The 23,968-nt window shown below is 43.8% G+C and overlaps 2 protein-coding genes across 8 annotated transcripts in view; one reads left to right on the forward strand and one right to left on the reverse strand.

Annotated features, from left to right (window-relative positions):
• Positions 1-4,414, forward strand: part of SWT1 (SWT1 RNA endoribonuclease homolog) — a 33,365-nt gene extending 28,951 nt beyond the window's left edge. For 4 of the 5 annotated variants that reach the window (XM_062004272.1, XM_062004269.1, XM_062004267.1 and 1 more), the window contains exon 19: positions 909-4,413. In XM_062004272.1, coding sequence (XP_061860256.1) covers positions 909-1,014 — 106 coding nt within the window. In that variant the 3' untranslated portion in view covers positions 1,015-4,413. Of the gene's footprint in view, positions 1-908 lie in introns of all 5 variants that reach the window. The other variant, XM_062004271.1, reaches the window with a different exon arrangement.
• Positions 2,890-20,466, reverse strand: IVNS1ABP (influenza virus NS1A binding protein). Of its 3 annotated transcripts, XM_062004275.1 has the most exons (16): positions 20,219-20,466; positions 13,444-13,690; positions 12,038-12,164; positions 11,513-11,682; positions 11,356-11,431; positions 10,466-10,639; positions 9,963-10,088; positions 8,469-8,576; positions 6,372-6,498; positions 5,634-5,858; positions 5,375-5,496; positions 5,061-5,187; positions 4,835-4,966; positions 4,500-4,673; positions 4,062-4,315; positions 2,890-3,487 (listed from the first exon to the last, which is right to left on the reverse strand). In XM_062004275.1, the coding sequence occupies exons 3-15, from the start codon at positions 12,146-12,148 to the stop codon at positions 4,062-4,064; spliced, it is 1,926 nt and encodes a 641-aa protein (XP_061860259.1). In that variant the 5' UTR covers positions 12,149-12,164; positions 13,444-13,690; positions 20,219-20,466; the 3' UTR covers positions 2,890-3,487. The 3 variants fall into 3 exon arrangements, with proteins under 3 accessions (XP_061860259.1, XP_061860258.1, XP_061860257.1); XM_062004274.1 differs by having other exon boundaries at positions 2,890-4,315; positions 12,038-12,160; XM_062004273.1 differs by lacking the exon at positions 20,219-20,466 and adding an exon at positions 14,076-14,281 and having other exon boundaries at positions 2,890-4,315.
• Positions 20,467-23,968: the final 3,502 nt, after the last annotated feature.

The following is a 23,968-nucleotide window of genomic DNA, read 5'->3' on the forward strand; positions in this document are numbered from 1 at the left end:
CTGGGAGCAAATATACACACAGGAGCCTTGCAGCGGTTCAGTGTCTGCATGTGGTTCCTGTGGAACCAGGCATGGCGAAAGGCTGTCCTGGAGCTGCTGCTTTTGTCAACAGTTAGGAAGGCTCTCAGAGGGATGGAAATGTCCTTTTGCCTTCTGTCAGAAGAAGGCTGAAAATGGGAAGGTTTTTTCATGCACTGAACTAGAGCAGCTGCTATTTAAACGTTTGCCACATTCTCCAAGCCAGGAACGTGCTGATGGTAAATGCACTTTTGGAGTGGTTTTGTTTCAAAAAGATGTTCGTAGTGTTTTTCTCATCACAGATGTCCCACATTGAATGTGGGACCAGAAGCCCCTCTCTAATAGTATTTACCTTGTGTGAGTGGATGCATGTTGTGTTGTCTCTGATGGGTGACCACGGATGGTCAGAAACAGGCGTGAGGGGACAGGTCTGGTTGCACCCAGGAGAGATGGGAATAGGATTGTTCCAGAAGCATAAACTCACTCTCTGCCCATGTTGTAACTGTGGCTAGAACTTGTTTCTCTCTGAACACACAAACCCGTAGGAAATACAGTCGGTTTGCAGCTGAAACACATTCAGTAAAAACCAGTAATGCTTTCTGTTTGAAGGCTGAGTTTTGGGTTGAGGAGACTGAACTCAGGCCTGCTGTGCTTCTTTTGGTTCCTTCTTAAAGATTTCATTGCTGGGGAGACTTAGTGATTAGCCAGCACTGTAATGATCTTTTGCTACAAAGATAAAAATGTCTGGATTTTCTCTGCTCCCGACAGAGTGAAAGTGTGCTATTAGAAACCCTTTGAATTTTGTTTTAAAGGAATAGACTGAAATGTTTCGGTCTTTAAAATGGGTCCGTTGTGTCCTGATAACTTTTTTCTCTTCTTCTCTCCCCCAGGGAAAGGCTGGAAGTTGGCTGCTGCCAGCTGGCCCAGCTGGAGCACACCATTAAGCAGTGTCACGCCTCGGTCCACACAGAAGCCAAGAACAGGGGCTGGCTGTGACACATGCGCTGATGTTTGGAGCTCACCCCTGGCCTTGGTTTTGTGTCCAGCCCAGGTCTTAACTCCTCAGGGGCCATGTGAGGGAAACATTTGAGGAGACAATATCTGCCACCATTTTTCCTGATGGTGCTGTTTTATGTTTGAGTTGAAGGAAAAAATCCCAACTAGTGACATTAAATGTCAGATGTCCTGGGAAGGGGAGGAAGCTAACAGGAGTTCCTGCCTGGAGCGAGGGCCTCTGGGTTGGGGAGCAGCAGGGGCTGCTGCACCCAATTCCAGCCCTTCTTGCAGCAGCCACACCTGTTGCTGGTTGCAAAGAAAAGCCCAGGCAAGGCACTGGTTTTGCTGGTACCTGAGATGTGCCAGGTGAAAAAAACCAGACTGTGCTGTGACAGCTGGGGCTGGGAAAGGGCTGGAAGCAACGCAGTGGAAGCCAGAGGCTGATGCCTGCCCTTCTTGCTACCCCTACGGGCAGGATGGACTAAACTGCAGAGGCAGTGTATGGATCCCATGCAGTGAAGGCTAGAGAGTATGGAGAAGGGAGAAGGAAATGATTGACAAAACAATGTGTCTGCCCTCATGCAGGTGTTTCTCCTGGACTGCTTTTCAGAGGCAAGGGATTTTCTTCCTTTATTAAAATATCTGTTATCTTCCCCCAGCAGAACCTGCAGCACTCAGAAAACTCCTCATTCTCCCCTTCTGCCACCTCACTTGAAGGCTGGAGCAACTTTTCCTGCCCTCTGTAGGTGACACTGTAACTCACCTCATCTCTGCTCTTCTGGCAACATCTCGAGTTGAACCTCCTCTTTGTTGCTTTCCAAAACTGTGTTTCTAAAGCCATTTTCCCTGCTGCTGTGGCCTTTAAAACAACCTCTCCTGGCTCTTTGTACAGAGCTGCATGGACTGGCAAAGTTTTACAAGTGTTTATTTTGATACCAACTTTTGGATGTATTTGTAAAAACTTTGTATTTTTACAATAATTTATTGTTACAGAAAAGTAATTCTTGGTGGCAGGCTCTTTGAATTGCTGCTTCCCCTTTGCCCAAGTCCTGTGGCTGCAAGTTTAATGCAGTCCTTGCCCCAGCACTTCAAAGGCAGTTACTGCTGGAGCACAATTCTGTTTAAGGGGTTGTTGTTGATGTTGGTACCTGCCCATGGTGGGGTGGATGGAGGTTATGCTCAAGCTACACTGGCACTGAACTGGGGCAGTGGGAGCGACTTAAGCAGATGGTGCCTTTTTACTTTTGCGACAGGTGAAGGGAGAGAGCTGGCAGAGATCAACAGCCCCTTGGGCACTGACTCTCTGGGGAAGGGGAGGCAGCGTTACAGTTTGGATGAAGCTATCTGGCCCTGTGGTGGTTTCCTGTCTGGTGCAAGCATGGAGGCAGGGCAGGAGGGGAACCTGGCATGAAGTGGCAGAGCCTGGGCTGAGGGCTGGAGCCTGTTCAGACCTGTATCAAAGCAGTAACCCAGGATGTGAAGGTGACTTAATTTAAGCTACTTAACACTGCATGAGCAGATCAAGTTCCCTTCAATGGTATTGGGTGTTTGTTTCAACCAGAGGTCAGCCATTTTCCTCCCTTTACCCCCTTCTCCTGTCACCTCTGCAGCACCACACATGCACAGGTTTCAGTACACCCAGCACCCCAGGGCCCACCAGTGGGTCCCTGGCTGGAGGAACTTGGGGCTGCAACCTCCCCCCACCTCCCCACCCCAGGGGAGGGTAACACATGCCCCAGCCCCTCTCTTCTGACAGCACTCCACCCCCTACCCTGTTAGCTGCGTAGCTACCTCCATGTGAAAAGTCTGGTGACATATCACAGACTTGTGTTTGTAAATCATCTTGTTAAAGAAAAGGACACAGCACAGCAATGCCCTGGTGCAAGGATTTCCCAAAAGGTACCTTTAATGTGTTTGCATCAGCAGCAAGCAGGCAGTGCTGGGTTTGGCACAGGAGTTACATGTGCAGCACTACACATTAGACACCAAGTCATCCTAACCCACGCTTTATCCATACAAATAGAGGAAGTGAACTCAAACATAGGACTATGAGCACATACAAGATCAAGTTATTTGTGTTCTATCACACTTTGAGCTTGCAAGATTAGAAAAATAAAGACAGTTACTAATCAGATGAGTACAATTTTGTTACCAACTGGCAAAGAGTTTAAAAACCATGAGAAAAGCCCCGCGCTGGTTTTTGTTTTACAAAGGTTAGCTCAGCCCCAGTAACAAAACCACTGCCCAGAAAGCACCCTCTGTGTTTTTGTCAAGAGTCGGAGCCCAAAGCCATCCTTGTGTCATCCCCCACTCCCACAGTCACAGCCATGTTGTGTCCAGAAGCTGCACGGTGCTGGGCGGGCTGGGCTGCAGCCAGAGGCACCCCTGGCTGCAGCTCAGGGCCCTGCTCAACGGCTTCTCCTCTGTCTCCCAACTCCAAGGTCGGCTCTTGGCTTCATTAACCAGTTACCTGCTGTTTTAATTTCAACAGATAAAATACTCTGCTGAGTATATAAAAACTGTTATAAAAAGGCAATCATAAAAGATAAGGTATTGGCAGGCATGTCAGCTTCTTTAATAAAAAAAATAGCCATTATATCTATTTAAATAAGGCTTCTTGTTACAGATTGTTCCAGTTACTGAAGGAAAACAAGGCCTGATGAAAAAACAAAGAGAAAACCATGATCCCCCATCACCATTACACTTCCTGCCCCAAGGATACATCTCACAGGAAAAGTCACCTTGTGTGCAAAGTAACAAAACAGACACTGGGGGAAGCTCCTGAAATGATATGCCCAGTCTAGTTTCTCTTGCATTATCTGCAAAAACCCAAAAACACCCCAAAAACCAAAGTTCTAAAATACACAAAACCCCTTTCATCTTGGTATTCTTTCCAAAACAAATATGTACAGCACATTAATATGCAATATGCAAAAGCTCTGTGTTGCTGTTGGCAACGTCTATGCCCTCCCCAACCCTATTCACACATGTACTCTACTAAAACACAATTACATCACTAAGCCTGTTAGTTTGAAAAGAGAATTTACTTAAAACTTGTAAATTTTGGTGTAGGGGCTCCACTCGTTGGACTCGGGGTTGTAGACCTCCACCGTGTTCAAGAACTCATTGCCATCAAAGCCCCCAACGGCGTAAATGGTGTTGGCCACCGTCGTGATGCCAGCGTTGCTCCTGGGGGTGGTCATGCTGCCCATCATCTTCCACTCGTTCCTGGCAGGGTCGTACATCTCCACGCAGCTCACGGCGTGGGAGCCGTCGAAGCCTCCTCCCACAAAGAGTTTTCCTATGGAAAGGAGAAAAGGGAACGCTGTTTGTTTTTCTGGTCAGCTTTTTATTAAACGGGAGGCACAGCCAGGTTCTTACTGTATTCTCTCCTCCCTAATGAGCACAACTTTGTATTCTACTTGCATTGTAGCTTAACATGAAAAACACAGGGAGCTCAGGCCCGCGAGGCAAGGCCGACCTACCGTCGCGGACGGCCACCCCCGCGCCCCGCCGAGCCACGTTCATGGGCGCCAGCAGGGTCCAGGTGTTGTTCTCGGGGTTGTAGCGCTCCACACTGCTCAGGCAGTTCCACGACTCCGCCCCTCCAATGATGTACAGGTATCCCCCCAGCTCACACACCGCAGACTGGTGTCTCCCTGCAACCAAACGCCCTCCGTTACTGCCCAGCACAGACCCCACACACTGACGTGTGCCACAGCAGCCCAAACGCAAACTGCTGTTTGTGGTTTGGCCTCACAGCTGCAGTTTGCAGTCACCCTTTTCCCCTCCTCCCTCCCAAACGACGCCGCACACTTACGGATGTTAAGCGGAGCACAGCTTGTCCAAGATTTTGTTACAGGATCGAACACGTCACAGTTCTTCAGGCCTTTTTGGCCATAAGGATCTGAACCACCAACGATGTACAGATTTCCGTTCAGGGCACATACTCCTGTTGGTTTAGGAAAGAACAATAAGCAGATACGGCAGTTACAGAAGTCGCATTTTAACACCCGCCTAGAGTTGATCACTGGGTGATGCGTTACCTGCATTGCAGCGATTGGTTCTCAGCTCAGGTACAGGGGTCCAGTCATCTATTTCTGGCTCATACATTTCTCCACAGCTCAAGTCATCCGAGTGACCATTTGACCCACCCACAACATACAGCTGCCCCTAAACAGGACAAACAGACAGCCACTTCACAACCAAGTACACAGCAACCCAAACCACCAGTACTTCAGTAACTGCCTAACTACAAGGAAGCAGCTTGTGTTACCACTTTGTCAAGGTGGATTTTTGGGTTTTTTTGGTTTTTCTTTACAGACCATCCCGTTTTGCCTGATCTCCACCCACCACACACCATTAAAACTGCCATCTGGAACCGAGCTCGGGGCGTTCTCATTGGCGCAATGAAAGTCCACGTGTCCTTCTGCGGATCGTAGCACTCCACCGTGCGCAAACACTCCTCTCTGTTATAGCCACCTAAAAGCAAAGGGGCAGCCGATACCATCACATTCCCAAACACCAACGGCTCTGATGCTGGCCCACGTGGACTGTTCAGAAGCCTCCGTCCCCCCACCCCCAGCAAGCTGCTTGGGGCCTGGTGACAGGCTGGTTACCTGCGGCGATGAGCTTGCCGTTGAGCTCAGCCGTGCCCAGGCCGGAGCGGGCGTACTGCATGGGAGACATGGCCTTCTCAATCACATCGTTGGGCTGCAGCTCAAAGCTCAGGCTCTTCAGCAGGCGCGGTGTGCTTGTGGGGGAGCTCTGAGGGCTGTTGCGGCCATGCAGGAAGATCACGCACAGCACACCATCCAGAACAGCGAGACACAGGTAAGTGTTACCTGTTGTCAAGAGGAAAGGAGAAGCCAGCAATGTAATCAAACTTTAGGTGAATTTAAGTGAATGCCAACTCGGGTCTTCTGCTAACGCCTCTCCCCTCGGAAGTGGGAAAACTTTGCTGTTATGGGTCCCAAGTGTTAGCCTAGTTAGGGAAAAGCTTGAGTGTTAGATGGTCAATACAGCGCTCACAGCACATCAGACAGCAACCTCAGGATGTGTTAGGGGAAAGCCTCTCTTCAGTTCACTAGGGAGTGCCTATCAGGGCTACTGGGGTAAACTATCCCATGGGATTTGAGATGGCCCTGTCACGAAGGAATCGAGGTGTAAGTCATCCCAGTTCTGCCTCAGTAATTTTAGAAACATTCCACTAATTACTGGGCCAACTACTTGAGTTGTGCTATCAGGAAGAAAAAGCCCTTCTGCATTCCTCAGGGATGCCAGAGGAAATCCCCAAGGAGTAGGAGGTAAACGACACCAGATGCATCTTTTAGACAGCCTCTGCCCCAGCTACTCACTCGAAGTCTTCTCTGAAGCAATGATTTTCCACTCGTGTTTAGGACTCTGACCAGTAGCATTTGGAGAAAGACTTCCAGAGGAGCTGCTACTAATCTGCTTGTGATCATTCTCACGTGGTGGCTTCTTCTGCAAAATCAAAAGGCAGCTACAGAAACCTAGCCAGAGACTACATCTCCTTCTACCTCTGCTTCTCCAAACTAGTAGAGAACTACTCAAGAGAACACCTCATCTACCACCTCTGTAGTGTCATTTACAGCACACCTAAATTTTCAACACAACATCTTGCCTGCCTGGCCAAACCCCACCCTGCATCTTATCTTGGTACTCATTTTGCCCTGTGACAGCAGGTTTATAGTGCTGCTGTCTGACTAGAAATCACTTCCCATTCCTAGAAGAGAGTATGCATTACTAGCAGGATTTTCAAGTGTAAGGAAGGACCTATATCCATTTGGAGGACTGATCTACAAAGCAGAAGCCCCACTCACAAGCTCTGGAACTGAAGTTAATTACATAATGGTACTTGGAAGTGAAATAACTATTCTCTTTATTCCCTGAAGACAAATTAATTTCGCCTCAGTTCCTCTCCATGCCCAGATTAGCTGTTTCTTGGATTTTATTCCCTTGATACTTCCCACTAACAGGAGATTTCTGCTTGCTTTTCTTCAATTAAATTTATACTGTAGCTTACATTATTCCGCTCAATTAAGAACTCCCCCCACCTCCCATGCCCAAATTTCACATTTGAGATTACCCTGCACACTTGGTTAGGGTGTTCAGGCTTTTTCTGATTCATAGGAACCAAACACCACAAGTGAATGTTTTGTCTGTTCTGCCTGGCAGCAAAGTTTGGGATCACAGTCCCAAGTCTGCAATGCTTGCACAGCTCCATGGGGCCTGATCTCTATGGAAACTGTCATAAGACTTCTGAAAGACATCACGTAACTCACTGTTACCCTCACACAGAAGAGCTGGGTGGCTATGCTCAGCTCACCAGGAATATGAGATCATTTGTGGATGGAATTTTTGTCATTTCTGAATCTTCACTCAATCAACAGCTCTAGTCCTTAAGCTGCCTCGACAGTTACAGAAACTACGTTTTTCTAATTCAAAAAGGTAAAAGCTGTAATTTTTCTGGAACTGTCATCTATGGGTTATCTCGTATTGATTCTCCCAGCTGTTTACAATGTCTGAAGTTGGCAATTTGTATCAGAAAGGACTTTAAAAACAAGAAAAGGCACACAGAGCTCGTGGCCTTACTCTGTAAATCAATTTTTTGAATGTTTACCTCACAGCTTCTAAGGATTACAAGACTACATGCAAAGGTAGTGAAGTCTGTGAAGGCTCAAGAAACAGACTTTAGTATTAGGACATCCCACTGTTCTGAGTTAAAATATTACTATATATTTGCTTGTAACTCAGTGAATTTAAGCCACTTTTATTTATATAAAGCCATTGATAATTTACATCTATTAGCCTTTTTTTATTCTTTCTTAAAGGGCCTCCATTGTACTATGCCACGTGCTCTTCAGGAGCTGAGCATGGCTACATCTCTCACTTGAACGGAAGAAGTACAAATCTCAAAAAGCACATGACAGATTTTAGAAGTTATCTACTGCTGCCTTCTAAAAGTCTCTCTTGCATATTACCAGTGCAGACGAGTAGAAGAAATGGACACTGGCAGTTGAGAGATTAGAACTTGCATCTGGCATCTTTTTTTGCATGCCAAAAGCTCACAGCTGCATTCTCCACTGCAAGCCAAGCAGCCCATGCTTCTTTACAGCCTCCTGAAAACCGCTAGAAAGCCCCAGTCAACTTGCTACAACTGACTGCTTTTCTACCGCTTGTCTTCTAAAAGCTTATGATTTATTTTGAAGCCAAACCTAAAACACTGTTTTGTCATTGCTCAGAGTCCTTCTGCTGAAAAACCAGAAGTAGAGACCAAACCATCGCCTCCAGCAGTTTTAAGAAAAATACTTTCTCCTCTTTTTATTTCCCCATTCAGGCTGCTCTCCCTGCTAACAGTACACAAGACTTCAGGTGTGCTGTGAACTGCTACAGTCTCTCTGGGGTTACCTGAGGCTGTCTGCCATTTGTACCTGTACAAACTGAATGTGGTCATCATCACTGCCATACACCTCAGCCTGTCCATCTAGCAGATTTCCATCAAGCAGCTTGTGATCAGCTGAGTAGTACAGCGTTTGAACCTGCAAAAACAACAACAGAACACCCATGTGGCTACCGTCTCCATTGCTACTTAGCTACAGGCACATTACAAAAGGCAGGCGACAGCATACTTCTCGTCATCTCATCTCAATCTAGCGGAATGACAAAACTAAAAGGAAGCAGATGTCATGGTGGCAATCTTCAAACAGGGGATGAAGGTTCCTTACTTTCTCAGCTTGAGAGAAATCTTCATTTTCCAAGGACTTCTACTGTTTTTCCAGCAGAGAAACATTAGACAAGCAAAAGGCACATTAATCTGCAGAATTACACAAATTGACAATCTCATGCAAGCATTTCTGCCATCCCCGCAAACAAGTTTTCTGCTTTGAGAAATACACAAACTCATCTCCATCAAGAAAAGTTACGAGGAGTCAACAGTGGACTCTAAAAGAAAGGTATGGGAATGAGGGAAGACAACACAAATTTTAGTTCTGGAGGAAAACTGTTGTCCACAACTACGCACCAGATGCAATCGTTTCAACGAAACGCATCTGAATGTCAACATGATCAAAGCTTTAAAAGGGAAGTTTTTGCAAGAGGAAATACACACTTGAGAATATATGACAGCATCAACATGTACTTTTGCCTATACAAGCGTTTCTGAAGCTCTAACGTGCTTGTAACAACACACTCGGAGAACGCTGACGTCTCATGGGGTTTTGTCAAGCCCATATTCTCTAGCCAATCCAAAATTTGAGACTTCCCACTATTTTTGTTTTCCATTAAACACTTCCCAGGCTACATCTAGTATTAGTATTCATGAGTAAAGCCATTTAATAACAGACAGATTTCAAAATAATGTATCCTGTAAAGGAGTAAGTAAACACCATTAAATCATCATCATCGCTCTCTGCCCACAGCGGATTTTCTTAGGAGAACTGGGGCAGGACTGCTGCTTCTGTACGTGTCAATACACTTGAGGTTTCTTCTTGGTTCTTCAGCCTTGGTATCCTAGTTTTGTTAATAAACCTATGGGGAGATAAATCAATGGGGAGGAACAACCATTAGAAGCTTTTACCTACTTTGCATTTACAAGCAAAACCTGCAAAGGAAAACATCAAGAATCTACGGCAAGTTTCAGTACCACCTCCCCAACTCTACAGCGAGATACACGCCACTGAGGTTACTATACAGCACGTAGTGAGCAAAAAAAAGGAAAGCGGAAGACCAGACTGAACAGTTCATTCAGCTCACCTGAACACCCCCCCAGTTTCTCAGCTTAGGGGTACCTACAGTAAAATTTAAATTCTTTAGGGTCATAGTTAAAAAAGTGAAAAAATAAATTAAAAAAAGAGGGGTCAGCCTTCATATTGACTTTTAGTTTTAAAAAAATAAAGATGTTTAATCCCATTTTCTTAAAGACTAACCTCTTCCATCAGATCTTCCAGGCTGTCTCCATTCTCCCAGATGCTGCGCTGGACCCAGTTGATTACCTTTGTGTACAATTTGCCATTGCTGGGAAGGCCAACATTGTCTTCCAGCATTACTTCGAGCTAGAATTAGACGAGAAAAAGATGATTTACTCTCCAGGTATTACGCTTGTATTTGTAGCACATTGTTCTTTACGTAGCAAAAACGTTGCTTCATCACTGTGCCAGGAATGTGAGGAGCTTTCAGCCTGTGCCACAGACTAAGAAGCACATTTAAGTACAACTGCAGGTAGTTGTTACGCTTAGAAAGGATGACAGTACGCACTCTCTACAGGTGAGGTTTGCAATAGTATGAATATTTTAACAACACGAAAATTCTGGATTGGTATAAGTCAGTACACCAAACTTTCCTGCTCTCAAAAAGGAAGCTGTAACAGTTGCTCCTTGGGTTGCTTTTTGGAAGTCATATACCAGAAGGAAGTCTGCAAACATAAGCTAACCTTTAACCTTGGAAGCTTGAGAAATTCTTCCTGTTCTGAAATCTGTAAAAGGTGTTCCTGAATGTAGCCATCGATCTTGTTCAACAGACGTGAGTCTCCCATACAGCTTGCAAAGTTTCGGTAAGAGATGCAGCTCTGAATATCCATCTTAGACAGCAAATAGTCACCACAAACCTTTGAAGAAAAAAGGCTGCATTGTAGTTTACAAGCAGACAGATTTTCCTACGTTTAAATTATCCACCCCAACATACAGCAACAGCAGTTTTTAAACTGCAGAATAGCCTGTTGTCATCCTTCTGACAGATTTGTAAATGAAACGCCATCTTCCATGGTGAAAATGTGTATATTAACAGAAAATTATACACACTGGAAAGCTGCTCACACAGAGTGACCCCATGCTTTTCTACTGAATGCCTATTCCAAACTGCCTACCTCCAGCCAAGGATAAAAATCCCAGTTTCCTTCTCAAAGGTACTCCTGTCTGCAGGAGGAGTAACGATTTCTAAAGTCAAGTGTTACCAAACACGTTCCAGAGCAGTGCTTGGATTCTAGTTTCCTGCATCAGTGGCTCAGATGTGCAGGTTTACCTCTGCCTCTCAATGCAGCCAAGCAGCCCCCTGCTTCCATGGACCTGGCTGTGAGGAACGACCTGCAGTTCAGGAGTCGTTTTGCTTGTATATGGGTGTGAATACAGAACCCTTCAGCACAGGGGTAACAAAGTGGGGATGATGCATCCTGATGCCTCTCAGGTCAATACCATGCTAGTGAACATCTAAAGTAGCTCAGCTGCCAAGCACTTCTTTCCATAGAGTTATCACTTTTTGCCTCATTAACATCAAAAAGCAGCCTCAGAAAGCAAAATGGACTCCTGGAAGAGCTGAGAACTGTACCTGCTTAACTCTCTCCATCTTCAACTTCTTAGCTGCAGAGTACACATCTTTCACCAGTTCTTTATCAGCTTTTAACCTATTAAAGAAATTTATCTTAATTACTTGGATTTTTAAAACATAAAATCTCCTCTCTCTGGTTTCTGTGAGGACTACTTACTGAGCAGTATAGGCATAATTCAACAGAACTTCCACAGCCTCTGGATTGAGATCATCGAATTTAACGTGGGAAATTCCATGGGAGTCGCTATCGCTATTGAAGATTTCAAACAGATAGGGGCTGCAGCAAGCCAGCACAGCTCGGTGTGCCAACATCTCATGTCCACATACCTTTGTTTAGAACACAAATGAGAAACCCACGTGCTGTAAGAATTTTTTTCGGTACAATTTTTTTTTTAACAGTACAAAGACCTACTCAAGTGAATATCACAGTTCAAATCAATTTTTCAAATCAATACCTTCTCCAATTTGCATCAGCTGAAAAAAAAACATTAGCATCACTTCACTCAAAGTACAGCTGATTATATTTTATGGATGCTGCTTTTCAAAAAAGGTAAAGACTCTTTACATCTCACATCTCCCAGTCAATGAGGCCCGTGGCATTACACAGCTATAGGGTGACATTACACTGCATGACACAAACCCCACCGCATTCAACCATCACACTTGGACAGAAAAAAAGTACCTGGAGACGGACATCGCAGAACTGGCCACTTTTACGTAAGGCATTTAGTTTGGCAACAGATGACTCGATGAAGTTTTCATCTTCAAACATCAAATACCCATTAGGAATCATTTTGGTATTGGTCTGGCTGAAACAGAATGTATAAAGTTTACAAGTAGCATTTTGCTTCAGTATAGAAGTACCATCAACACGCTGTCTACAAACATACATTCACAGAGAATTAAAAAGACAAATCCATTTTAAAAACAGTCTACTGCTGCTGAGTACGTGTTGACAGTAACCTTTTGCCTTGACTGGATTGAGGACTTTCAGAGACTGAGGTCACAACTTTCAACTTATCTGCCTCACTTCTGTAGGTACCAACTCCAAAACGCCATGCTGAGCCTGTGCAAACTCCCTGGCAGCAACCTGGAACCCGCTGTGTTACACAAGAAGCTTCATTCCCCTCTATGGAGACAGTGCATGAATTTCCCAAATCCAATTTTCTACGTACTGCACAAAATCTGTCATATTGATCAGCTTCATTTTTTACACAAATCCAAAAAGCAACTATATTAAAAAAACCCAAAGAATTGGGAATTTAAAGTAACCAGTGAAGCAGAACAGCCATGTTTCGTTCAATTTTGTGAGTAATGACTTTAATTAAATATTTCAGAGTGTCTGGAAGTCATGAAAGAAGATTAAAGCCAACAAAACAGAATCAAACACATTCTGAACAAAAACCACGTATTTTTCAGCCGTGATGAAGATCTTGGCCATATACGAACACATCAGCTCAGGTAAATTGGGCCACGACTGGAAAAATAATGTCAGGGAAATAACTTCTGAATTTGAAAGCTATTTTACAGCTCAGTGAATTGATTTTTTTTGAGTTAAGCACTTTTAGGACAAATTCACTTTCCAAATAGGAAGCTAATAATGAATACTGAAATATGACCCTGAGGTAACCTAATAAACATGTAAAAAAACCAAAACAAAACATTTGCAAGTTTGAGCTGCTGGCATATGCAGAACTATACTTTCCTCAACAATTTTAGAGGAAAGAATACGTGGGATACTGCTAACGTCACCAGAAACAATTCATATTTCCATCTGAAGTTCAAGAAAGTTCTGAAGATCAGACTCAACAAGAAAATACCCAAACCAGAAAAATCAGTAATAAAACCAGAAAGCTCCACAGAAAATAATGTTAGCGTTAGTCCATTTATTATAAATTCACTTCCTACTGAAAGCATTAGTTTAGCATTAGTTAACACTACTAAACTGGCAACAATAACCCTGCTGACAAAGATCCATTTGTATATATTCTTTGTTGTGTTTTACTGAAAAAAGCACCAGCAAGTTTTTAAAGTTGCAGAATTTCAAAGTATTAACTATTGTAGACACATCTAACAGTATCAACTTACCTAGTAAATATATTACTGTAATTTTTTGACTGAGAGATCTTAAAATAATCCAATGGTGTGACCGTGTTAAAGAGAATGCTTCAGTTTCAGTATCTTCTGACAGGGAAGATGTTTGTTGAAATGCAAAAACAGATGTGTCTTTGCAGCTGCAATACAGATTCCAAAACTATCAGGCTTGAAGATGATGTAATAAAGTCCTTAAAAGCTATAGACATGAATTTCTTCTGTGATAATCGTGCATCATAATCTGCAATAAAGAAAAAGTACTAAGTAAGGATCATGTATTTCAGATGACATTTTAATAATGTCTTAAAAGTAGAGATTCTTGATGCAAACAAGTTTTTCCTCACAAAAAGAACACAGCCTCAAAAATTCTGTATTGACATTCTCATGTCTAACATGGGAGCAACCACATCAATTTTTATATCCACAGAGACAAGAAAGTGGCTAAATTAGTGCTTAGAGAAAAAGTAACAACAGCTGAATCCCATTTTTAGACAACTCCTTACCAACCCTGACCTTCAGCACTCCCTATATCTAGATCACTATTGCTGGCTTATATAACTAGATAACTCTTTTAAGTAACACAACAACTACATATTAACAAAGAAATCAATTCACATGCCTCCTACCTTTTACTCATCTACTTATATCCTTCTTCTACTGAACGCCTAAAATGGACTGCAGACGGATTAAGGACATGTCTAAAGTAACTGGGCATGTCTCCAGCCTCTGATACTTCCAAAAAATGTATAAAATCAGAAATTGATATTTCGATGGTAACTTTCTTTGTTACCAAAAAGTCTCTTTGCTACCCTGCAAACAGAATCTGTTCAGTTCTAGTGAATTTCTTTGCTGGCAGTGCAGACTAGGGTTGCTTTGTTGGGATTCTGCACATAAGTAGGCTGTTTATGCTGTTTTTTTCAGGGAGGGGAGAAGAGGAGGAGGAGTGGCAGCAGGGAGGGAACCAGCAACAAACATTCATTCTGGAACTTTCCATGACCCTAATGCCAACTCAGGAAAACATTGATCACTTCATCTATTTGAGTTCCTTGCTGCAGTTCCAAAACTATATTTGTATCTACAGATTAAATGCCACATTGGGAATCAGGTCTCCTAAAAATAGGTGCAGCAGCTCATTTTTCCTTGTCAAAAATTAAAAGTCACCTATCCTGTAGGCAAGAGGGTCTCGTGGCCCTGCTGCCTGGCCAGCACTTGTACACAGGGTCATTTTGGCAAGACTTCCAGCTCCCTTAGTCTCCAAGCAGCTCAGCAGCTCAAGTGTCAGGCACATAGAGCGGCAGAGGGCATTATCGCACAACATATCAGCTCCAGTGGAAATCTGCCTCATCTTTAATGGCACCTTGCAACTCTGAAGACAGAATATTTCAGCCAACAGATATCCAGGTAGAAAGAATTAACCAGCCACGAACACATGCAGAGAAAGGAGGAAACAGCTGCTTGAGAGCAGCAGTGGTGTCTGGCTGTAATACAGTACCCTCAACACAGGGAGGGCTGAGGGAACAGTATCCCAGCAACTGCAACTTTCTACAATGTCCTTCAATGGCAGCAAATCTCCATAGAGAAAATGTACGTTCTTTTTATAATCTTACAGGCATTAAGAAACCAAAATCAAGGTCTGTGTACCAAACTTTATTTACCTAAGCACTTGGAAGTCAACATTCCTCTTGTTGGCAGAACCAGTATAACCTTTTCAGTTTCTAAAGCAATCAGAACACTTCACTACTCAAAACCACAAGCAACTTGACGTCCACACTTTCCCCAAGGATTCTCCTCACCTGAAACACTCTTGCTCAAAGACACTATTTCAACACAAACATTGGGATCAATTAGCTGATAAAGTCACAAGAATCTGTAAGAAGTTATGTTTCACCAAGAATACTAATGAATGTACAAGAGCATTATCAGCAAGAGAGCTCTGACTTTACCATTTCAGATTTTAAACCTTCCACTGCTGCTCCAGGAATTATCCAGACTTCCCTAGCCAAACACAAACTGCAGCAGGCACTGAAAAAGGAAGGTCAAGGAAGACAAGCTTTGAGTCGCAGTCTGAAGTTGCACTGAGCAGTCAAGCATCAGACCGTTTTGGTGAAGAGACTCAAATCAACTCTGTCAGCGCTTGCTTGACTCCGAGTAGAAAACCACACATGGTACATCAGAGGACCTACCTTGCTCACACCAATCTTAAACCAGCTTTTTCTCATTTGCCGGATCTCTCAAAGAAGTTCTGCTGTTACCTGAGTAGAGGTCTGTAATTACCAAAGCAAACTGAATGCATATCACTACCACAGTTCAGAGAAGCAGGCTGCTGGTCTGCTCATATTATTAATTCCTCCACTGAATATTCATTGGCATTGCTGTTGATTATCGGTATCAAGGCTCTGGTCAGATGTCAAGTTACTCAACAACTATTCAAACAATTTCAACTAAATTGCTGAATTATGCTCCCTCAGTTTACATTTCTGGCTGCGTTTCATCACATTCTGCTGTAATGGAAGAACTTTATTTTACGTGCAGTGTTTTAACTTTGACTGATGTACCTGCTTATAACCTTCAAGATGCATAAAGGACATCCAAAATAATTCTGGACTGAAAGGGAAGATTTGCCTTTCAAAGTCCTCCTTTGTGTGAAGGCAAAACCATATCTTTTGTATTTATGTCTGAATATCTAAGAATTTGAACTTCCTAATTATTGCCACAAAGTTTCAATGCTGTTGTGCGTGAACCATGGCTAACATTACTACTCAAAATGGCATTAGATAGCACAAGCACATTCACTTCTGCCTGCCTTTTGGTTTAGTATAATACTGCTAGCAAAAGCTAAACAGTGAGCCAAAATTCAACAAAAAACCAAGAATGCTGCATTTTCTGCCTTAAAATTTACATACAGGTGCTGCAAACAAATTCCTTTCTTAATTTATGTTAAAAATCTAAATTACTTTGTCATCAACTCTTTCCCCCCGCTTGCCTATCCTGCCTTCTAGCTCACTACAGCAACAACAGTCAGCAGCTTTTATTATGATTTTCCAGGATTTATATTTTTTTTTACCCAACTGTGATCACAGATGACCATCCACCAGGTAAAGTATGAAGCCTGGTGCCTCTGAAATGTTTACTTTTCAAGCTCCATCAAAATGCACTTATTTAAACATGTTAAAGCTACAGATTTTGCATTGCAGAGTACAAACAACACATGCCATTTGAGAAAATTCTTACATGAGAGCAGCCTACTTCCTGCACTTACTTTTAAAATTAAGCAAAAACTGAAAGTGTTATGTAAACCCCGGATTTGCATTCTAGTTTTAATACTAAAGATGGATATTGGTATTGAGTGTGGCAACACCACCTTCATTCCAGAGCTAAGCACACTAAATGCAAGTGTCCTCACTGCAGAGGACTGAGGTCAGTAGCCATAAAGCATTCACACGGTCCATGTCCATGACACGGCTGTACCCAAACAGAGGACTGCCAGTACTCAAAACGGTTGCTTGGTTTAAACATAACTCTGCTCTATTAACTGTGTTTCCTAAACACTTACTGTTATGCACAGACTGAGATTTTCATTCAATACATGTATCACTGGACCATGACAGAGCAACGGCACATAACAATCCCTAAGATAAATTTGCAGTATGTCTTCCAGGAAAAAATTTCTCCCTTTTGTTTTTCCATCTCACTGTAGATACATTTAAAGATTCACTTAACATTTACTTAAATAACAATGATATTGTCTTCTCACCCTTCACTATCTTCTTACATGAATCTTGCAAATACTCCTGAAATATGAGTAGCTCAATTACAAGAGCAAATACATGTCCTAACTAATACACTTTAAATTGTTTAATTGTATTTAGGATCTGTTAACATTAAATTTTTTAAAGCAGTTGTACATGGCAGAAAACATTCCAACATTACTGATTACCGTTGAACTTCTCTGCCATCTAAAAACCATTACTATGCCCTAACTCTTCACTACAGAGCCCATTTCAGGACATATATGAGCTGTGAGCTCAGGCAAGGCTCCAAGATAACAGGTCCCAGAGCCACATACTGAGGCAAAAGTCACCTTGCCCATTATCTAACAACACAGGCAGTATTTATTTCTACTCCCATCTGAAAACTTCCATCTTTAATATACTCCTTTGGTACTTTCAATGTGCAGTGTTTCACTCAAATAGTAAATGCATCTGCTTTGTGCCAATTTTGCACATTTTTTGTCAGATTCATGTGTCACTTCTTCAGCTCACAAGTAAAGCACTACCTTGGTGGAGATGCTTTTTAATCTTTTCATAAAAAAAAAAATCAGTATTTGTTGAAATAAAGACACTTGATCAACACTTGGTGACAGTGAAACGAAAATGGAACACAGCTGGGCAGTTGGGCTTTCTGTCTTCTCACAGCCCACTTCAGGAGAAATGTAGGTCACACCTACCACTACTCTTAGCTCATTATCTGTATCAGAAGATAAAACTAGACATCCTCAAACATCTTTTTTCATGCACTAGCATTTATTTATGGTAAAAACACACAATCTTTTCATGTCTGAGTTTGCATTCAGGCAAAGCAGCATGCACCAAGATATATATCAAGATGCTCAACCTTCCTACATCGGTGACTTAAGATTCCTATCCATTTTGTTTTGCATAGTCACTTTTTAGTAGTTCTCCACTAAATATTTGGTCTCATTGATAACTATGACTTGTGAACAAAATTCTAGTTCACCTGAAATCAACCACAGCTGTGACCAACTGCAAGGAGAGAGGGAGAGCATATTTGTGATCCGTGGTTAAGATTTAAAGGAGAAAAGGGGACTGTGGATATTTTCCAAAATCTTTCACACACTGCCCAAGTGGATATAATTCTTAGACTGGCCTCTACAGACAGCAAGCCTAGAGAGCTCTTCCAAACACTATTTATGTATGTAGACTTCAAAAATTTATGGGGAGCAGTTTTTTATGCTCAAGTGTTATTGCTCTTGTACTTGCCTCCAACACTATCCTCCCATGATTTTGATAAACTGATGAGCCTTAGCACTGATAATATGTCCCATTTCTGTACTGGTTCTGCCTTTCCTCTTCTCCTTTCCCACACTGCACTTTTTGTTGTTGTCATAGGCTTTATCTACACCTCTTTTTCTACTTTCAGCCTCACATGCTCTGCCCTAAAATCTGAGCTCCTTCTTTACTTTCTTCTCCCCTCCATATGGACTTTTTTTCTCCTAACACACACTTCCTATAGTTCTTCAAACATCTGTCACACAACCAGCAAACTGGTGGGGTTTTATTGTTTGCATGTTGGCATTGTCTCTCACCCCTCATTCTGGGCAGGTTTTTTCTTTTCTTATCTCCTGCTCCTTAAGAACTCACACTGAGGAAAACAAAGTTAGCCCTATATACAGGAGCTAAAATCTATTTCCTAACTGGCAAGTAGTTTCCTAACTGGCAAGTAATCCTTGACTGTTGTTGCATCCTGTGCTCCAGGAGTTAGGCTTGGGGCTACAAAATCCACTTTCTAAAATTAAAATCAATCTCTCCACCAAAGTACCACATCCTACTTGGTTTCTTATTTTGTGAATCCCTAACAGAAGAGAATAAATGTAGTGTCTACATACCCATCACCAGAAACAAACAAACAAAAAAATCTTCCCTTTCATGAACCATGACAAAGAAAGAGTGAGGTGATACTGAATTTCCGTTAACCTACCATCAGTCAGTCTGGCTATCTTTCTCCTTAGTAAATAACTTGAATGCTTTGTGTCTCACAGCCACATGTATTTCTGGCCATAGGAATCCTGTGTGAAGGACCAGCAAGGCTTGCAATGCAAATGTACTTTCTCCCTTTAAATTTTAAAAAGCAGCTGGAAATGTGTGCATGCAGGTAGAAATACTGTACTTTCCCCGACTCATCCCTCCCCTCAAAAAAATTCTTTCTTGTCATTCATACTCACCACCTTTCCTCAGCACTACTAATGAGGACTGACAGACACTGTTTTCTCTGCATTATCTCCTATTTCCTACAACTGATAGAGATGACAGGAAGGATCGTGACATTGGCAACCAGCTGTCAGCACACGTTCTTCAGCCCGAAAGAGCTATTTTCTTCTTTAAGTCCACGATTTCTGGGAGTCTTTTTTTTTTCCCCTCCACTTTGAAGAAAGGTGCACTACACGGTTGCAGCGTTGCTCTTGGAAAGGCTCGCAGGCAACGCCTGACCTTGGAACAACACCCACCCGCGTGGGGAGCGCCTGATTTTCCGGGCTGAGGGCTACCCGACATTCCCTACAGCCGCTGCTGCCCACGCAGGGCCACGGCAGCGGATCCGCGCCCACCCCGCCCCGCCGAGGGCCGGCAGCCGCGGGGGAATCGGTCTCAGGCCACCCAGGCCATTTACACAACTTCGCCTCGATAAGCACGGTAACTTTGAAATTCGGCCAGCTGCCGAGAAGCTGCCCTCGAATAAGCAACAAAAGCTGCGGAGCCAGGCGCGCTCCTGTTCCTCCAGCCGAGCGCGCGAGGAGGGCACGGTGCGGCGGGCCAGGCCGTCATCGCGGGGCCCGCCTCCGCCCGCAGCCCCGGGCCGCCGCCGCCGCCCCAGCGCCGAGCGCGGAACAAAGGGCGGCGAGGCCGCAGCGCCCGGCCGCCCCGGCCTCACGGTCGCTGCCCGCCTCCCCTCTGCTCGCAGCCGGCGCGGGCCGCGTCTGGGTCGTCCGCCCGCCCGGGACGTCCCGCTGGAGCCCGCCGCCGCCTAGCTGTACCTGGTGCCTCTCAACGCAGACGATGCCGTTCATATTGGGAGCCTCCAGGCTGAGAGGGAAGCCGACAGGAATACACAGCCCCAGCCCGCCGGGAAGAAGGAGCACAGGGTGCGGGGAGAGCGAGGCGAGGCGGCGCGCGGAGGGAGCGCAGCGAGAACACAGAACCGGCCGCGTCCCCGCGAGAGCCGCAGTTCGCACACGGCCTGCGCGGGCGCGGCGCTGCGCCCCGTAACCCTCCGCCTCCAGCGGGGCGGACGGAGGGCGGCGCCGAGGCGGGCATCGCTCCGCCGAGAAACGAGTCCCGCCGCGCCCCGCCCACGGCTCTGGGAGCGGTGTTGGGAGCCGGGGGAGGCGCGGGTGAGGGCCGCAATGGCTGTGTGCGGGGGTGCTGGGCGGCGGAGGAGCGAGGGCCACGAGAACGGGAAAACCGGGGCTGAGCCCATACGGAGTGACGGGACGTTGCCCCCGCGGTGGTTACTCGTAGCTCACAGCTACAAGCCCACCGCCTGTTTCAGTAATTTCATTTTGGAAACCTGGCGTTGCCTTTTCTCCTCGGCGGTGGCTTCCTCTCTCTGCTCAGAGCTGTAGTTCAAGGCATCGTGTCTGCTTAACCAAAAAAAAAACCCCAACCCAACTCCAAAACCCAAACCGTATTTAATGCAGCAAACTCTCCCTGGTAGCCAAGCTGAGCTCTGTCCTGCCTCTGTCTCCCAACACCCCCAAACAGTTCTGGGAAAGGCCTTTTCGCATCTGTGTGAGAAGTAACCTCACACACTTTTCACAGTAAATACTGTCTTGGCAAAGTTGTTTCAAAACATCACTAACGATAAATAAGTGGTATTTGAAGTCTTGTCTGTTTGTTATGTGTTTGCATGCTAGATAGCATAATGGGTTTCTGATTCATCGCTGGGGCCCTGAGTACTGCTGCAATATCATCATAAATAAAACATGGAGCTGGATGAAGTCTGAGGTTCCTTGCATACTTCCTGATTTAAATGCCAAGGTCACCTGGAAGGCAGCAGTGTGCTTCCCCATGCTATTTCCCTGTGTGCTTTCTCCTGGTTTAAAGTCCACCTTAGTCAGAAACCAGGAAACCTGTTGATTGTGTTGGAGACAGCTTCAGTCTCTCAGCTGCTAAATGTGTATGACATATATGATAATATTTACCCATTTCCATGATTCTGAGGCTTCAAGCAGAAATCTCTTCAAAATATTGAAAATAATGGTCTTGCCTCATGAGAAGTGAGCAGAGGCATTAAGCTATAGGCATATTCCTCACCTACACAAATCTCTTTCTCTCTGGAGATACATGACACCACAGTGCCCATGCTGCAGCTTGGTGGTCTCTTCAGCTTCTTATTTTGTTGGTAGCAGACAGTATCACCCACTCCTTTCTCCATTTTTAAAATCCCCAGCCACACCTCAGTGCCTACCTTTCCCACTCTGCTTTCTTTTTGAATGAAGCTGCTTATTAGGGCTATGCTAATCAAAGGCACTTGTGGTAAAGCTGGAAGGGAGAGGGGGGTGAAGACAGGGTCTATGATCAAATAAAACAGTGCTGGGGATGTTCCTTAAGTAAATCTCAGGATTATGCAAGCTGCTGTTCCAGTATGCTTAGGAAAGGAGATGTCTATGAATCATTGTCAATTTTCATTATTAACCACTGCAAGTGACGTCAAAGAGCAAGTGTGGTATCTTCTCAAAAGCACAGAGTTAACAAATTGGTATTTCCACTTCTTTTCATGTAAATCCCAGTGACAGGGCAATGTTAGGGATTTTGTGAGCAGTGGCTAGGCTGGGAGCTCAGGCAGTGTCTCCTTTACGCTACTTGCATTCTGATCACCCCAAATCACCACCTACTGAAAAAAAGAGGGTTTTTCTCTACTTCTTTCTTAGTAATCAGCATGAAACTAGTTTACGTTATTAAAACACCAGCTGAGATGTGACTGTATTTTCTACAATGATAGAAAAGGCTTCTATAACATGCAAATACCTTAATTTCAATTGCTGGATACTTTGCAATCCTTCCCAAAGAAACTTGTGCCAAATCTTAATTGATTTCTGAAGCACACTTTCTTGAAAGGGACCAGTGTGACAGGGTTGATACCAGATGGATGAGTTAGCAGGAGCTGAGCCAGAACAAGTTAGCATGTGTGCAGCCACCAGAGCAGTGATGTTCATTAGGGTTTGACAGCTGTCCTTTGCTGTAACAGTGTCCTTAAGATGTTGAGAACACTTCTTTAACAAAACCACTTCTCTAACAACATTGTATAAAAAAGAAAAATAATAAAGTTGTGGTTTTGGAGGCTCTGAGTGCTCTGCGTACCTGTTGTCTCCTGCTATGAAAGATATAGTCTTTCTATTTAATGGATGGAAAGCCCTCTCCTGGAAAGCCTTTTATTCCAAATGATGTGTTACTGCAAAGTCAGGTGGCTTATAGATGTCCCTGGCTCTAATGTCGCTCTTCTGCTGGTCCCTGTCTCATTAGAAGGGCCTCGAGATGTCTCATCTAAAGATCTAATGTTTGAAGCAAAGGCTGAATTTGTTGACTCTGGATATTGCAAGGGTTTAATATCATAACATGATACCCTTCTTCCACCAAAACTTTGTCATGAAGACCACTGGAGAGGGAAAATTCTGGATTTGATGAGAGGAAAACATGTGGCTTGAATTGCTGCACTAAAAAGGAGAACATCTAGAAGAAATACCTTAGTCCTAGAAGTAAGAACAAGTCCTTGTTTTCACATAAGCTGCTCTACAATATGTCTTTAAATGTAGTGTCAGGTAGTGTTTCTCTTTGGACGAAGATGAGTGTAGCTCAGTGATGTTACACCATCTGAGCCGAGGTGTGCTACCCATCAAGGATCTGGTCCATGATTTTCTGTTAAAATTGATTTTACAAATGAACAAAATGTTTTATGAAATCAAATACAACCTAGTGAAGCATCACTTATTATACATATTTATTTAAAATATATATAGATATGTGTTGCAATTGAAGGTTACTTGTGTTCTCCATGATTATCACATATGCCAATCTACTGGTTCCATAACTTTTCCTTTTATGTGCTCTGGAAGGATTTTCAGTAATCCATTATGGTTGCAGAAATCCTTCCGTAGACCATGTTTGTTGATGCTGTGGCTCAGAGTCCCCAGAAGTGACATTTCAATGGTGTTTGGGATGTGGAGGCTGTGTTGAAATTAATGATCTGTGTTGGGCTCCTTTCTGTAAATTCTGGCATGTTATCTGTCATCTGTCTGTCTGATAACAGCTGTTATCAGGGCAGTTCATCTCCTTTCCTTTCCCTTCCCTTCCCTATTCTTAGGCAAGGCAATGATATCTTGGATGAAGTCTTTACTTCAGAGCAAAGATTGTAGGAAGTTTAGATGCAGTATGAAAGAGTATTAAAAGGCCCAGTTTTACTAGCTATGGCCTTAAATTTTCAAGGCAGGTTATCAGGTCTCTGTTCATCTTTCTTAAACAGTGTAAACAACTTTGCTTCTTCATTTCAGGAGACACGATTCTTCCACCACAGTGTCCTTCCTTGATTTCAAATACTTTTTTGTTGCATGGAAAACCAGAGACTCTCTTCCACATTGAGGCTATAAAGTATGCTTTGTCTCATTTCCATTAAGAGAATAGAAGTCTTTTTAATTAGTTCAATTGGATTAAGTCCATAAGAGACATACAGAGAATGCTGACAGAGACGCCAGTTAATGTCTTAATAAACCCCCCTCATTTTCTGGATA

The sequence above is a fragment of the Colius striatus genome, chromosome 10, assembly GCF_028858725.1.
Source record: "Colius striatus isolate bColStr4 chromosome 10, bColStr4.1.hap1, whole genome shotgun sequence".
Taxonomy (NCBI): domain Eukaryota; kingdom Metazoa; phylum Chordata; class Aves; order Coliiformes; family Coliidae; genus Colius; species Colius striatus.